Source organism: Hippoglossus hippoglossus, chromosome 14 (assembly GCF_009819705.1).
Source record: "Hippoglossus hippoglossus isolate fHipHip1 chromosome 14, fHipHip1.pri, whole genome shotgun sequence".
NCBI lineage: Eukaryota > Metazoa > Chordata > Actinopteri > Pleuronectiformes > Pleuronectidae > Hippoglossus > Hippoglossus hippoglossus.
This window is the reverse complement of record NC_047164.1, coordinates 18,643,322-18,655,754: the sequence shown is the minus strand read 5'-3', so window position 1 is coordinate 18,655,754 and position 12,433 is coordinate 18,643,322. Positions and strand designations below refer to the sequence as shown.

The following is a 12,433-nucleotide window of genomic DNA, read 5'->3' as shown; positions in this document are numbered from 1 at the left end:
GGGTGGGGGGGTTCAGCTGCACTCCTCAGGCAAGTAACATTCATTTACAGTTAACTGAACAAAGCAGTGGTGCTTTTTATTCTGTGAGCCACTAGATACATGTGCATGGGAATCTGCACGATGAGGAAACTTTAACTGGCTTGTTTACTCACAAAGCAGCTGAGAATGCCCTGTGGGGATGCCTTATTTCTATAAAGCCTACAGTCACTTTCCCACTTCCTGAGCCTTTGTCTGAATAAATATGGAAATAATAGGCAGCACCACAATAGGTGTGTCTTGGTGAACTGCTACTTATTTCTGGTCCTGCGTGACTGAATCAAATCGAGTTGTTTGTCGAGGAACCCACGGAAACTCCCTCCTCTGGATCGGAGCCACGGGTTCACGATAAAAATCTGTGACCCCTGTGGTTCTGAGAGATGATTCATGGGATAGGAAAATAACTTTTTCTTTCTTGTTTATGCTTGCATTCATCCTCATTTTCTTCTAGTGAAGTTGATGGCTGGAGAGTGCCTGTTTATGATTCCTCTGTGTCCTCCACCATGTCCCTGCGCCACATGCAGCTTCTGTGCAGGATGTAACAGTGCAGGGGCAGGGGTCCCTGCAAACACTGGCACTTATCTGCTATACAAAGGTATTTGTACATATAATGTGACAAATAGTTTAAGCCTCCTCTTATAACCATGTAGATCCTTCTTTCCGTAAATTGAGCCTGTGGTGGTCATGAGGATGAATGTGGGATGTAGATCACTGCTGTTGTACCTTTCTAGGTCCCCAAGTACAGATTTAGCCACACAAAGTTTTTTTCTGATGTTTACATTCTCAAACACAAGGTTTATAATAAATAAATTATCAAACACTGTTTCTGAATGTTGACAATATAAAACAAGTGTTTAGATTAGTAGTAACAGGGTGGATTCAGAATGATAAATAGCATTTTAAGTTTGGATCCTGTTCACAGTCCTACACATCCAGTTCACTTTATTAAAAAAAAAAAAATCTGAAATCCTTCACAATACAAAAGTTCCATAAGACTCACTTTTCAACGTTTCACTGCTCGACCCCTGACACTTGGCACAGTTCATAAATAAACGTCCACATTCAAGGCGCTTCAGCTCCACCTCATACCCCTCTTCTGTAAACATTATAAACCTCAGTAAAAATTAAATTCAAGACTGAAACCACAGAGTTGACACAGGCGACGCTGTTCCTCAGCTCGACTTTCTATAGTAGAGGGTCGATGGTCATGTGTATTTGGTCTCTGTTGCGTCTTCTGCCGTTGGAGCTGACGTACAGCTCCTCCCTGCGGCACAGGAAGTGCTGGGACAGGATCTTGCGGAAGGTGTCCCTAAAGTCCTGGATGCGGTAAGCGTAGATGATGGGGTTGACCGCAGAGTTGGCGTGAGACAGAATAATGGCCACGTACATGACGACACCCGGCTTCTTCAGGTCCCCGTAAAACAACGTGAGGCAGTTGAGGATGTGGACGGGCAGCCAGCAGAAGGCGAACAGTCCCACGATGATGGAGAGGGATTTGGCCGCCCGGATCTCCTTCTGTAACAGCCCGTGGTGGTGGCTGTCGCCGTTTCCCACGCACTTGAGCTCGATCTTCCTCAGCTGCTTCCTGGCCACGGTGAAGATCTTCAGGTAGATGCCCAGCATGATGAGCAGAGGCAGCAGCACGCAGATGAAGAAGTTGAAGTAGACCATGTAGTGCATGTCCACCACGCTCTCAAAGAAGCACTTCAGCTTGCAACTCTGCAGCAAGTCTTCACCGCCGCTCAGCTCCTGCATGGGGGTGGCGTTTGTAGTGTTGCCTGCCCTGGAGCTGATGTTCCTACAACTGGAATCCTTCAGGTTCCAGCCAAAGAAAGGGATGAGGCCGATGATAAAGGAGAGGATCCATAAAATAGCGATGATCTCTCGGGCAATCTTTCCTGTCATCAACTCCTTGTACCTGGAGGAAACACAGCAGGAGTTACTGTCACTATAATGTTTCCAATGTGGAAGTTTTGCATGTTAAAGGTTGAGTACAGCTCAGCTACAGTAGATGCAAATGTAACAACTTGGCGAAACACTGTGAACCTGAAAGATCATTATTAAAGGTTACTTTAGGTGCCATCCGTTAATTTATTACTTCCACCAAGGAGGTTATGTTTTCACCCCTGTCCGATGGTTTGTTGGTTGTATGTTCGTAATCAATATAACACAAAACCATGAAAGTTGGTAGAAGGATGCGGTTTGAGTCAGGAAAGAAGCGATCAAAGTTTGGTGCGGATCCAGGATTTCTTCCCGCTTTCTTTGATAACGCGAGATGGGGCATTTTTTTTGACAATTTCACAAATTTCTCAGAGAATAATTTATGGAGCTTTTGGGAACTGATATTTATGAGTTTGTGCAATTTAGTATATGGTATACCAAGTTCCACACACTGTGTGTGTGTGTGTGTTCATTTTTCTGAGAAGATAGTTTGTGAACATACAGAATTGTTTGTCTGATGCCAAACCTGTGAAAGCACCACACACACAAAACAGCGTGTGTTCATTGTTTGCTTCCATTCGGTTTGATTCTTAATGAATGAACCTCAGAAAGATTTACACGGACTTTCATCATCTCACTGTCTGCTCTCACCCTGTCATGTGGACTCTGAGGGGAGGATAAACCCTCAATGCAATTCAATATACAAAAAAAGCTCAACATAATTAGCTAAAGGCCGAGTAATTTCCACTTTCCGTGGTTTAACTGCAACACTAACACACGGATTGAACACATTATCAGTCTGCTGCTATCTCTGACAGCTCCACATCACCAGTTCATACAACAAACACGTCGCTGAACTTACACACCACTGACTTGAGGTGAGAGGCAGGTTCAAGTAGGTGGGAGTTCACAGACCACACAGTTACAGCGTGACGACTTGAAAATGAAAGAAGCCAATGAAACACAGCAGATCTCTGCAGACACAGATGGAAGTTTTTTTAATCTTCACTTTTCTCTCTGGTTTTGACTTTCCTGCAGAGGAATCATTTGACTGAAATATGATGTGAATTTCTCATCAGCAGACACTCAGCGGCTGCATGTCCGGATGCTGATTCACACAAGTGGAGTCCTGACTCTCCACATCATATGAACTGTGCTGGAAGCAAAATGAGCAGCTTCCTCAAAGTCAGTCAGGCGAGTGGCCGCATGGTAATGAGTCACACGCACGCTGACACACGCACACGCACACACACACACACACACACACACACACACACACACACACACACACACACACACACACACACACAGCAGTTAGAGCTGTAGGTGCCATAAATAATCCATCTGAACTATACTGCTGCACACTACATGAACACACTAAATCAGAAGTTAACATGGGACTGTTGCATTAACTCTGTGTAATAAATGATCAGTCATCAATAAGCCATTAGTTAATGATGGAATAATATTTGTTTTTTCAACCACATTCTTTAGTTTTATTTGGCAAGTTTTCTATTATTTTTGGTCCATATGTGCGCTGTACTTTTTGCTGTAATTCAAGATTACTGTGTTTTTGCTACAACGACTTTCCACTGTAAGTCATCTGTGATTGTTTTTATTCTGTATATGGAAGGAGAAAAGAACAATAAATCAACAAACACATTTTCATACAGTCACAGTGTTGTCAACAAACCAATTTGCCACGTTATTGTTTTGTGAATGATTAATTGTATATATGATTAACATTTTCTGCAAATAATTTCATTGTGAATGTTAAAGGACTCATGCTCTTACATACAACAAAAGCATTATTGGTCATTAATCAATCTTCCTGTCCATAAAAAGATTCCTTAACAATGCAACTCCAATGTGAAGGAGAAAACCCACGCTTCTTGTTCTGTGGTAAATTACATTATAAAGTACAGCTGACACTAATGTGTACATACCTCCGCCAAGGCCCAACAGTCCCCTAATAAACATTTAAATTCCCTGGATCTTGATTTTAATTTGGATCTGCATTAAGTTGCACACACTCATAAAAACCAGTCCTGATTATTAAAATGTATGAATTATTCTCTGAAAAACGAAAAAGTTAAAAAACAAACTATCTCTCAATGTTAGAGAGGATCTGGAGCTGCACCAAAATGCAGTGGGTTCTTTCCTGACTCATATGACATCCTTCCATTAAGTCTCATAGTAATCCGTCCAGTCGTTTTTGCGTAATCTTGCTTACAAAGGAACCAGACAAACAGACAGCGGTGAAAACATAACCTCCTGGGGCTGAGGTAACTATAAAAACATGGTGGAAGTCTGCTGAGTGGTATTTATTGTGCTCCTCACCACAGTGAGCACAACACAGCACGACCTGCAGTCTCCTGAGCTGCGCAGCATCTCCCTGACTGATGCTGCAACACGTCGGTGTTTGGCTTCACTGTTTCTCTGCAGACTCTCTGCCCAGACTAACGGCGAGCATCTCTGTGCAGACACAAACACTCTCAGTGGAACTCTCCCACGGACAGACGGACAGGTGTGTATTCCACTGTCGCAGAAAAACTCGCCCGGTTTGACAGTATCACCCTTTTTTAAATGTTTTTGATGAGCAACATCAGGCTCTGGCTACACAGGAAATACTTGTTAGTTTGATAAAATGATGTTAGACAGAAGATGTTGCATCTTGTTGAATCCAATGAGGCAAATTGTGATTTGTGAATATGGGCTATACAAATAAAACGTTATTGATTAATTGATTGCATGATAAACTTGTGTCTTCCTTTAAAACGCTGGGAGAGATGAGTGTGTGGTGTGGGGAAGTGGTTCAACCTGCAGCAAATGCCCGATGACTGAGGCCGCAGACAGGACATCAGATGCAGAGTGGTAGTAAAATCATAATTATACTAAGAGTCAATTATTCATCAGTGGTGTGCGAGTCCAGCCTCCATCCTCCTCCAGGGAGGCGAGCAGGTTGCCCCGGGGGCTGTGAATAATACAGCACTCTGCCCGCAGGGATGAGGGGGGTTCAGAGCCCACCATGACCTTGTCATTTTCCCACACCTTCCACCTGATCATCATCTGTCAGTCACAAGCACAGCAGCCTGCACAGCGTCCATTTCCCAGAAAGCCTCTGCTCCCCTGCCCATCACCTCCCACTCTCTCTCTTTCTGTCTTTGGAGGCAGGGGACGGGCGAGGGGCTCAGTGGATTAGCGGTGGCATGACACCAGCACGCCCGCATCTATCTTTGTTTTGCTGTCTCCTCCTGCACCATTCTCCAAACACACAACTCACAACACACAAACACACACAGTCTCACTGTGTCCACAACTGACGCTTAAATATCCAGCACATACACACTAATTCGGCAAAAACAAAATCCAACATGTGGCCGTTCACACCTACAAATCAAGATTTCATACTTCACCCAGCCGACCAGTGTGTATGCAGACCCAACTGCATTGTATATTATTGTGTTTTGTATTTGTGAGTATCTCTCTGCATAACGCGACAAAGATAATTTGAGAGTGAAACCATGTAAACACAGATGTGAATTAGTAAACTTTTCACACTCTGATAGTGTTGTGCTCATGTGACTTGTTTTGGCAGAGGGCAGAGTAAATACAGATACTGTAATCTCTGTGCATTAAATGGAGAAGCAGAAGTTGCTCTGCCAGAGTGTAACCGTGTGTCTTATGTGAAGTTACAACATTTCACAATCTATGTTTTCAGTTCGTCATACTCAGCTCCCGCAGGTTTGACAGAAGGTTTTTTTTGCTCTCAGAAAATGGAGGCTGTGGTCTGCTTGGTTTCACTCTGATAATACAGACTCACAGCAGCCTCCAACCAGCAGTCAGAGTGGGTTTAACCCATTACCTCCAGAACCGTCAGATTCATGTGTAAAACATCCACACACACTGGTGACATATTAAAGGACAAACCTATGACTGTACAAATACAAAAAATGCAGCTGCTTCCTTACAGGGTAAAAGGATTTACTGAATAGCTTAAGGGACATGTGGAAATGGGAATCCAACCGTTTTGAATAAAGCTGGAAAATAAAACCATATCAATAATAAACAGAATATAAATGAATAACAATATAACAAAGGTCCAGTATATATGATACAATTATTAGTTATTTAAAAATGTTGTTGCTGTTTATCAAGTTTCATTCTCTGCTCATGAAGGAGTGTAAAACCACAACCTTCACTCAGAAGCAACAATGTGACCTTTATTGTGATGATTATCAATATAAACTAATTTCCATCCGTCCATCCATTATCTATAGCGCTTATCCCTTGAGGGTCGCATGGGGGAAGGCTGTAGTCAATCCCAGCTGCCATTGGATGAGAGGCAGGGTTCCCTCTGGACAGGTCTCAAGCGTATTGCAGGAACAGTTTTTAATCCCGATATCATTTTTGGCCATATCGTCCAACCGAACTGAGATCACTCCTCCTGTAGAGTTTGACACTTGGAGAATCTATGACAGGGTGCACCCACGTGTGAAACTGTAATATCCATACAACTACTGCTGAGTGAGTCCGTACAAAAAGCTCCACCCAGGTTAGCTTAGCTTAGACAGGAAGTACAAACAGCTAGCCTGACTCTGTCTGAAGCTCAGAAATACTCCACCCACACCTCTGAAGCTAAGAAACACAATATATCACACAGCATTTTATCTTTCGCTTTTATTTCTCTAATATGACGTGTGATTTAAATACTGACACTACTGCAGTTCTTCTACGCCAGCAGATGAATTATTCAACCACATAACCACAATTTGTCGAAATCTTCACTTTGGCTCTTGAGCAGATTAAAGGAACACGATGAACCACGCCGGCACTGTGGGCGTCCCTTTATTGAAAACTGTATTAAGCACTGAAACTGTTATTTAGTGTAAACTGATCGTAGTATGGTTATAGATAAGGTTTTATTTAGTAAGTGATCATGTAATGTAAATGTTTTAATAGTTTTGCACTTATTTGTTTTTGTATATTTCAGTTAAGTATAATTAAAACTCAAACAGTTAAATGATACCTTTAAAATTCTCATTTGCCTTAGCAATAAAAAAGCTGTTGTTCTCATAAAACGTAGCTTAATGTTTTTTTATGGAAAGAAGTATCGGTTGTGGCACCGTTTAGTGTATTAAAAGTCACGATTCAGCACCAGCATCTGAAAAGACCTCAACGATATTTAACCCTAGTGCTGGGGCAGAGTATTTTTTATGTCGGTTCCTGTCTACATGATAACTTAACTGTCTCCTCGCTCTGGCTTTACATTTAGTGCACAGGGGTAATATCAGCCCTCTCATCTAACCCTCGTGGAATTTGTTTTTTTGTGGTGTGGAAATGTCAGATCGAATCTCACACAAATCCCAAGTTACACAACTCTGACATCAAGTCCTAAAACATCACACTGCATTTAAGTGTTGTCTCCACAGCTGCTCCCAGGTCATTTCAGGCCTCTGACTTTATTGCATGCCTCAGTGCAATATCTACATCCTGTAGCATAAAGCAGGATTTACATGGAGGATGACACTTCACCACACCCTCCACACATGGGCTGAAACAAGGGGCAGAAGACTCTTACACAGACCATTAAAATGATGAGGATGAAATGTGGTGAATCAGCAGCCAGAGACAAGATGATGCTCACTCCTCCGGCTACAGAGCTGCTGTAGTGGGTGGGGATGATCCTTTGCGGTCTACGCTGTGCTAAATGTTGTCATATGAAAGCTCAAACAGGAGCAAGGGGACCTAATAGCTGGAGGATGTTTTCCAAGAGAAATGCTAACAGGGAAGACGGGGGCTGGAGGAGTGTTCGGCTCCGTCGTCTCTCTGAGGGTTTAAAACATCTGGTTCTGGCTTTTCGCTTTTTCCTAAACCATCTGTGAAAACACTTTTATCTGAGAGAGATTTGTGGCCCCAAAGGGCTGCAGAACTGGCCGAGTTCACACACGCACGCGCACGCACACACACACACACACACACACACACACACACACACACACACACACACACACACACACAGTCATGTCTCCATGAGGAGAGGAGATTAACTTGTCATTTCCTGGAGTCGTACCCAAACCTGAACCTAAACCAACTCTAACCTAAAACATGTCTTCACATTAAATTTGAATGATGTACGTTATGATGACTTTTGCTGTTTATCCCCATTATGTGGCTGTGTACAGATCTAGGTCTAGACCACACACAAGCATCACACATTGCTGCATGTAATTTGAGCTGAACATACACACACTGATCTTATTTCCTGTGTGTGTGTGTGTGTGTGTGTGTGTGTGTGTGTGTGTGTGTGTGTGTGTGTGTGTGTGTGTGTGTGTGTGTGTGTGTGTGTGTGTGTGTGTGTGTGTGTGTGTGTGTGTGTGTGTGTGTGTGTGTGTGTGTGTGTGTGTGTGTGTGTGTTGTGACAGAGGGAGCCAGGCCTTCAGAGGAAACTATGAAATGTCACGTTGAAAACTTTTGACAGGGAATGTTATGAGAGTGTCGCTGGTTTACAGGCAATTATAGGTTATATACACGATATTCACTGCCACCAGATGACTCTAACACCAGCGTCTTGGACCAAAACAAAAACTGTCAGCCACACCTCGCCCAACCCCTGTCTTCTCCTAAGATGTCACCCGCATGACAACTCCGGAAAGTGAAGCCAAAACATCTGGATCGCAACCTGATGGCTGACTGCAGTGTAGGTCTTAAACCGAGCCTCCTCCATGTTAGTGGATAGGACGTGGGCTTAAAAGATGGTTTCTGTCATTTTGGGAAATTCACACACTTAAGAATGTTCAAGTGTTTATATTTCCAGTAAATTTGGTTTTAATTAGTTATTTGATATCGGTCAAACTTCATGATTGACAGCTGACAGTGACTTGCAATTGGTCAAGAGAGCGTATAGGCGGGACCTAGATCCCCTAACAACTAACAGAATACAGTGACCCTGTGTACAAGAGAGCTGACAAAAACACAATCCAATGAGCTGCTGTGCAGACTGGTCAAATGGATCCCTTACGTCTCATCCGTGAGTTGGTGCGGAGTGCAGCTAGTTATCATGGCTAACATTGTTTAGCAATGCCTTGGTTTGCTGATTAGCCCACAGACTGAATACAAATATAAGTGTTTCTGCACCATGAAGTGCACTTTACAGTGTTCCTGTGCTCTGAAGGACAACGCACTGTGGAAAAGTGGTGAAAATTAACGTGGCCAACCGAGGGTCCCGTTTATAACACTGCTGATCTGAGCCGATTACTACATGGGACAACTGCATGTGCTAACGTGTACACACAGGCACTAACATGAATGTGTGCCTGCGGCAGCTAGAAGATCCACCCACGCACGCGCGCGCGCACGCACGCACACGCACATGCACACACACACACGCACACACACACAAAAAGTGAGTGTGACTTCTTTCTCTGTTCAGGACAACATTAATCCACTACACTAATGTGTAATATCTCATATACACAACTTTTAATGTACTTTAGGTCAGTGTTTCTGTGTGAGGAGGTAAATGAGGTGTGTTAAGGTTTGGATTCCATCTACAGGTCAAAAATAGAAGAACAAATGCAGAGCTTAAGAACCACTTGGTTGGTGGGGCACAACTTTCATCCCAGTCCGGTGTCAAACTGTCCTTTCTTGCCAGTGTTTGAGTGTAATGGAAATGACAGCACATCACAGCCCTTCAGCACAAACAGCCCCCGAAACCCATCCAGCGCCCATGACATTCACTGCACTGAACGCTGCGCTTAAAGGTCCAGTGTATAAGATTTAGCGATTTATTGGCAGAAATTGAATATAAAAGTGTGTAATTGTACAAATTGTTGTTTTCTTTACCCTACAATGGGCCCTTTATATTTAAAGATTTTATATTTACATCCGGAGCGGGTCCTCTCTACGGAGGTCGCCATGTTTTGACAGTAGCCCAGACTGAACAAACTAAACAACTTTTGAGTTTTTATGACAACTGGAGGATACCACAGGTTGTTTCATGTTTGGAAGGGGAGGGTGAGGTGAGCGGTATTCAGCGGCAACATGCAACTTCACCACTAGATGTCACTAAATTCTACACACTGAACCTTTAAAAAACAAAACTGTCAACTCTCTGACAAAGTGAAATGCCCAAAACACCAGGTGCGTCTGGAGACTGATGATTCGCTGTTTGTTAATAAAGCTCCAGTTCTTCAATTCAAGGAAACATCAAGCAGCACCATGCTGTGTGTGTGTGTGTGTGTTTGTCTGTTTCCTCAGGCGGTCTGTGGACGCTCTGCAGCTGCAGCTGGATCTCTGTGACCTTTGCCATCAGGATCAATGGAAGTGACGCTGTGGCCAGGTATTGATCCGGCGCAGCTTCTCCTGAGGTGCCACATCACACGGCTACATGACAGATGTTTGCACCTTTTAATGAGCTGCAGAAGACGTCAGATTAAAAAGCTCACAGCTGCTGCTGTTATTACACACACACACACACACACACACACACACACACACACACACACACACACACACACACACACACACAAACCCTTTAGTTTATGACATCATCAAAAGTGTTTAACTCTGTCCCTGCGGTTTACGGAAGTATTATGTGATTATCATTCCATGTTAACAAATTAACTCTGCTGTGTTTACAAGAGGCATTTATCTCAACATGAAACTGATCACAGAGCTGATACTGATCATCCAGCTCCTGCATTCACATATTTTCCAATGAGAACACATGACAAGATTGAGCGACTCTGAGAACAGACGCTGAGCTCTTAAATAAGACAAATGGAAGTTTGTCTATTTCTGATTATTCGCCACAATGCACATCAACATGCGATGGCTCCAAGACACATTTGTGACCTGCTCACTGATACCAGCCCGGCCAGATCCCTCAGAAGCATGTGTAATGTACAGAGAATCAAAACTAAATCAGGTGAAAGTTAATTTAGTCATTGTGGAGCTTTTCTCATGATTCTCTAATGATCTGAGATCTGCTGCGACTGTTTCTTCTTTTAAAAGCAAACTTAAAACATTATTTTTTTCTTGGGCTTTTGGTTGTTAGTAGTATGTGTGTGTGTGAGAGAAAGAATAAATATTGCATGGGTGAGGGTGACTGTCAGGTTATTTTATTGGAGTATCAATATGAATTTTATATCTCATTGGTTTCATATTTTCTGTGTTTTCCTGCAAAGCACATGGAGACTCTGAACGAACTGTATTATACAAAATAGAATAGATTGAAGTTGATGTGATTAAAACAGACCGGCCAAAAACTTTCAGTCCTATTGACAGACGAGTGGATTGTTCCCAAACTGAGCTCCAAGAGCCAACTGAACCTTTAAACTTCACTTGATCCTGATCAGCTCAAGAAGATAAGATGAACACTCACCTTAAATGGATTTTAACTGCCACATATCTGTCGATTGCAATGGCAAGAAGGCTGAAGATGGAGCTCTGTGTCAGTACCAGGACGAAACAGGCCAGGAAGAGGCATCCGTAGAAGTCCAGGCGGATGCCGACGCTGATGGTTATGGCGAAGGGGATGGCGAGGCAACCGACCAGGATATCAGCCACGGCCAGAGACACCAGAAAATAGTTGGTGGCGTTCTTCAGAGTGGTGTTGATGGCGACAGCCCAGCAAACCAGCACGTTGCCGGATATGGAGAGAACAGCAATCACTACTTCAATCACGATGTATAACATATTCATCTCAGCTAAAGTGTGTTCAAGGACTAAAAGCTGCAGTTCACAGAGAAGACGAATCAGCCCACGACACCGAGTCTAGTCCCAGAGGAGTAAAGAAGTCTTTCTGCCGTAATCCAGGAATATTCCACAAGTGTGAGCTGCACAGTCAGCCATCTGCAGCAGAGAGGGGACTTTACTTTATAACCATGCTGAGGAAAACAAGTAGCAATTTACTGTTGCTGCATCACAAAGTTGACAGAAGCTGGAGTAGCTGCGTAATTACGCACAAACGTGCACACAACGCACGTATAAAGTCACTGGATCTTATTTTCCACTCACCTTAATGAACCTGCTCATCGTCTCTGGATGTTTTCACATCAGCACCGACCGATCAGTGGAGCAGCGAAGCGGCATCTGTGGCTCTGTAGCGCAGGCACAGTGTCACACTACTTCCCCGCGACAGCAGTTTCCAAGTGGAGGGAGAAACACAAGAAAAAAGTGTTTGTGTGTGGGGTGGGGGTGGCGGGTGGTAGAACTGATTTCACAGAGAAGCCACTCCCCAGACACAGACACACACACACACACACACACACGCGTCGCTGATAAGGGTGGAATCCCTGCCTAGCGTCACCGCTCCGCCGTGCGTAATTACGCGCTCAGACAACATCCAACGACGCCCCCACGTGCTTCTCCGTTTTATGTAAACGATCTCTTGTGTGTACAACCCACACTGTAGCACCCGCAACACGCCTGCATCTGGTTTAAATTAGGCCGG

General features: G+C 43.6%; 1 protein-coding gene across 2 annotated transcripts; it reads right to left on the bottom strand.

Annotated features, from left to right (window-relative positions):
* Window positions 1-79: 79 nt before the first annotated feature.
* Window positions 80-12,432, bottom strand: adora2b (adenosine A2b receptor). 2 transcript variants are annotated; one of them, XR_004616012.1, is made up of 4 exons: window positions 11,998-12,432; window positions 11,363-11,832; window positions 1,037-1,954; window positions 80-598 (listed from the first exon to the last, which is right to left on the bottom strand). XR_004616012.1 is itself a non-coding variant. In XM_034606092.1 (3 exons), the coding sequence occupies exons 2-3, from the start codon at window positions 11,680-11,682 to the stop codon at window positions 1,222-1,224; spliced, it is 1,053 nt and encodes a 350-aa protein (XP_034461983.1). In that variant the 5' UTR covers window positions 11,683-11,832; window positions 11,998-12,432; the 3' UTR covers window positions 80-1,221. The 2 variants fall into 2 exon arrangements, 1 of the variants encoding a protein (XP_034461983.1); XM_034606092.1 differs by having other exon boundaries at window positions 80-1,954.
* Window position 12,433: the final 1 nt, after the last annotated feature.

Excerpts from the sequence above, each read along its gene's own strand:
- adora2b (XM_034606092.1), bottom strand. The coding sequence starts at position 11,682 with ATGAATATGTTATACATCGTGATTGAAGTAGTGATTGCTGTTCTCTCC. Across the intron at positions 1,955-11,362 it reads GCAGTTAAAATCCATTTAAG|GTACAAGGAGTTGATGACAG; the intron begins GTGAGTGTTCAT and ends TGTTTCCTCCAG.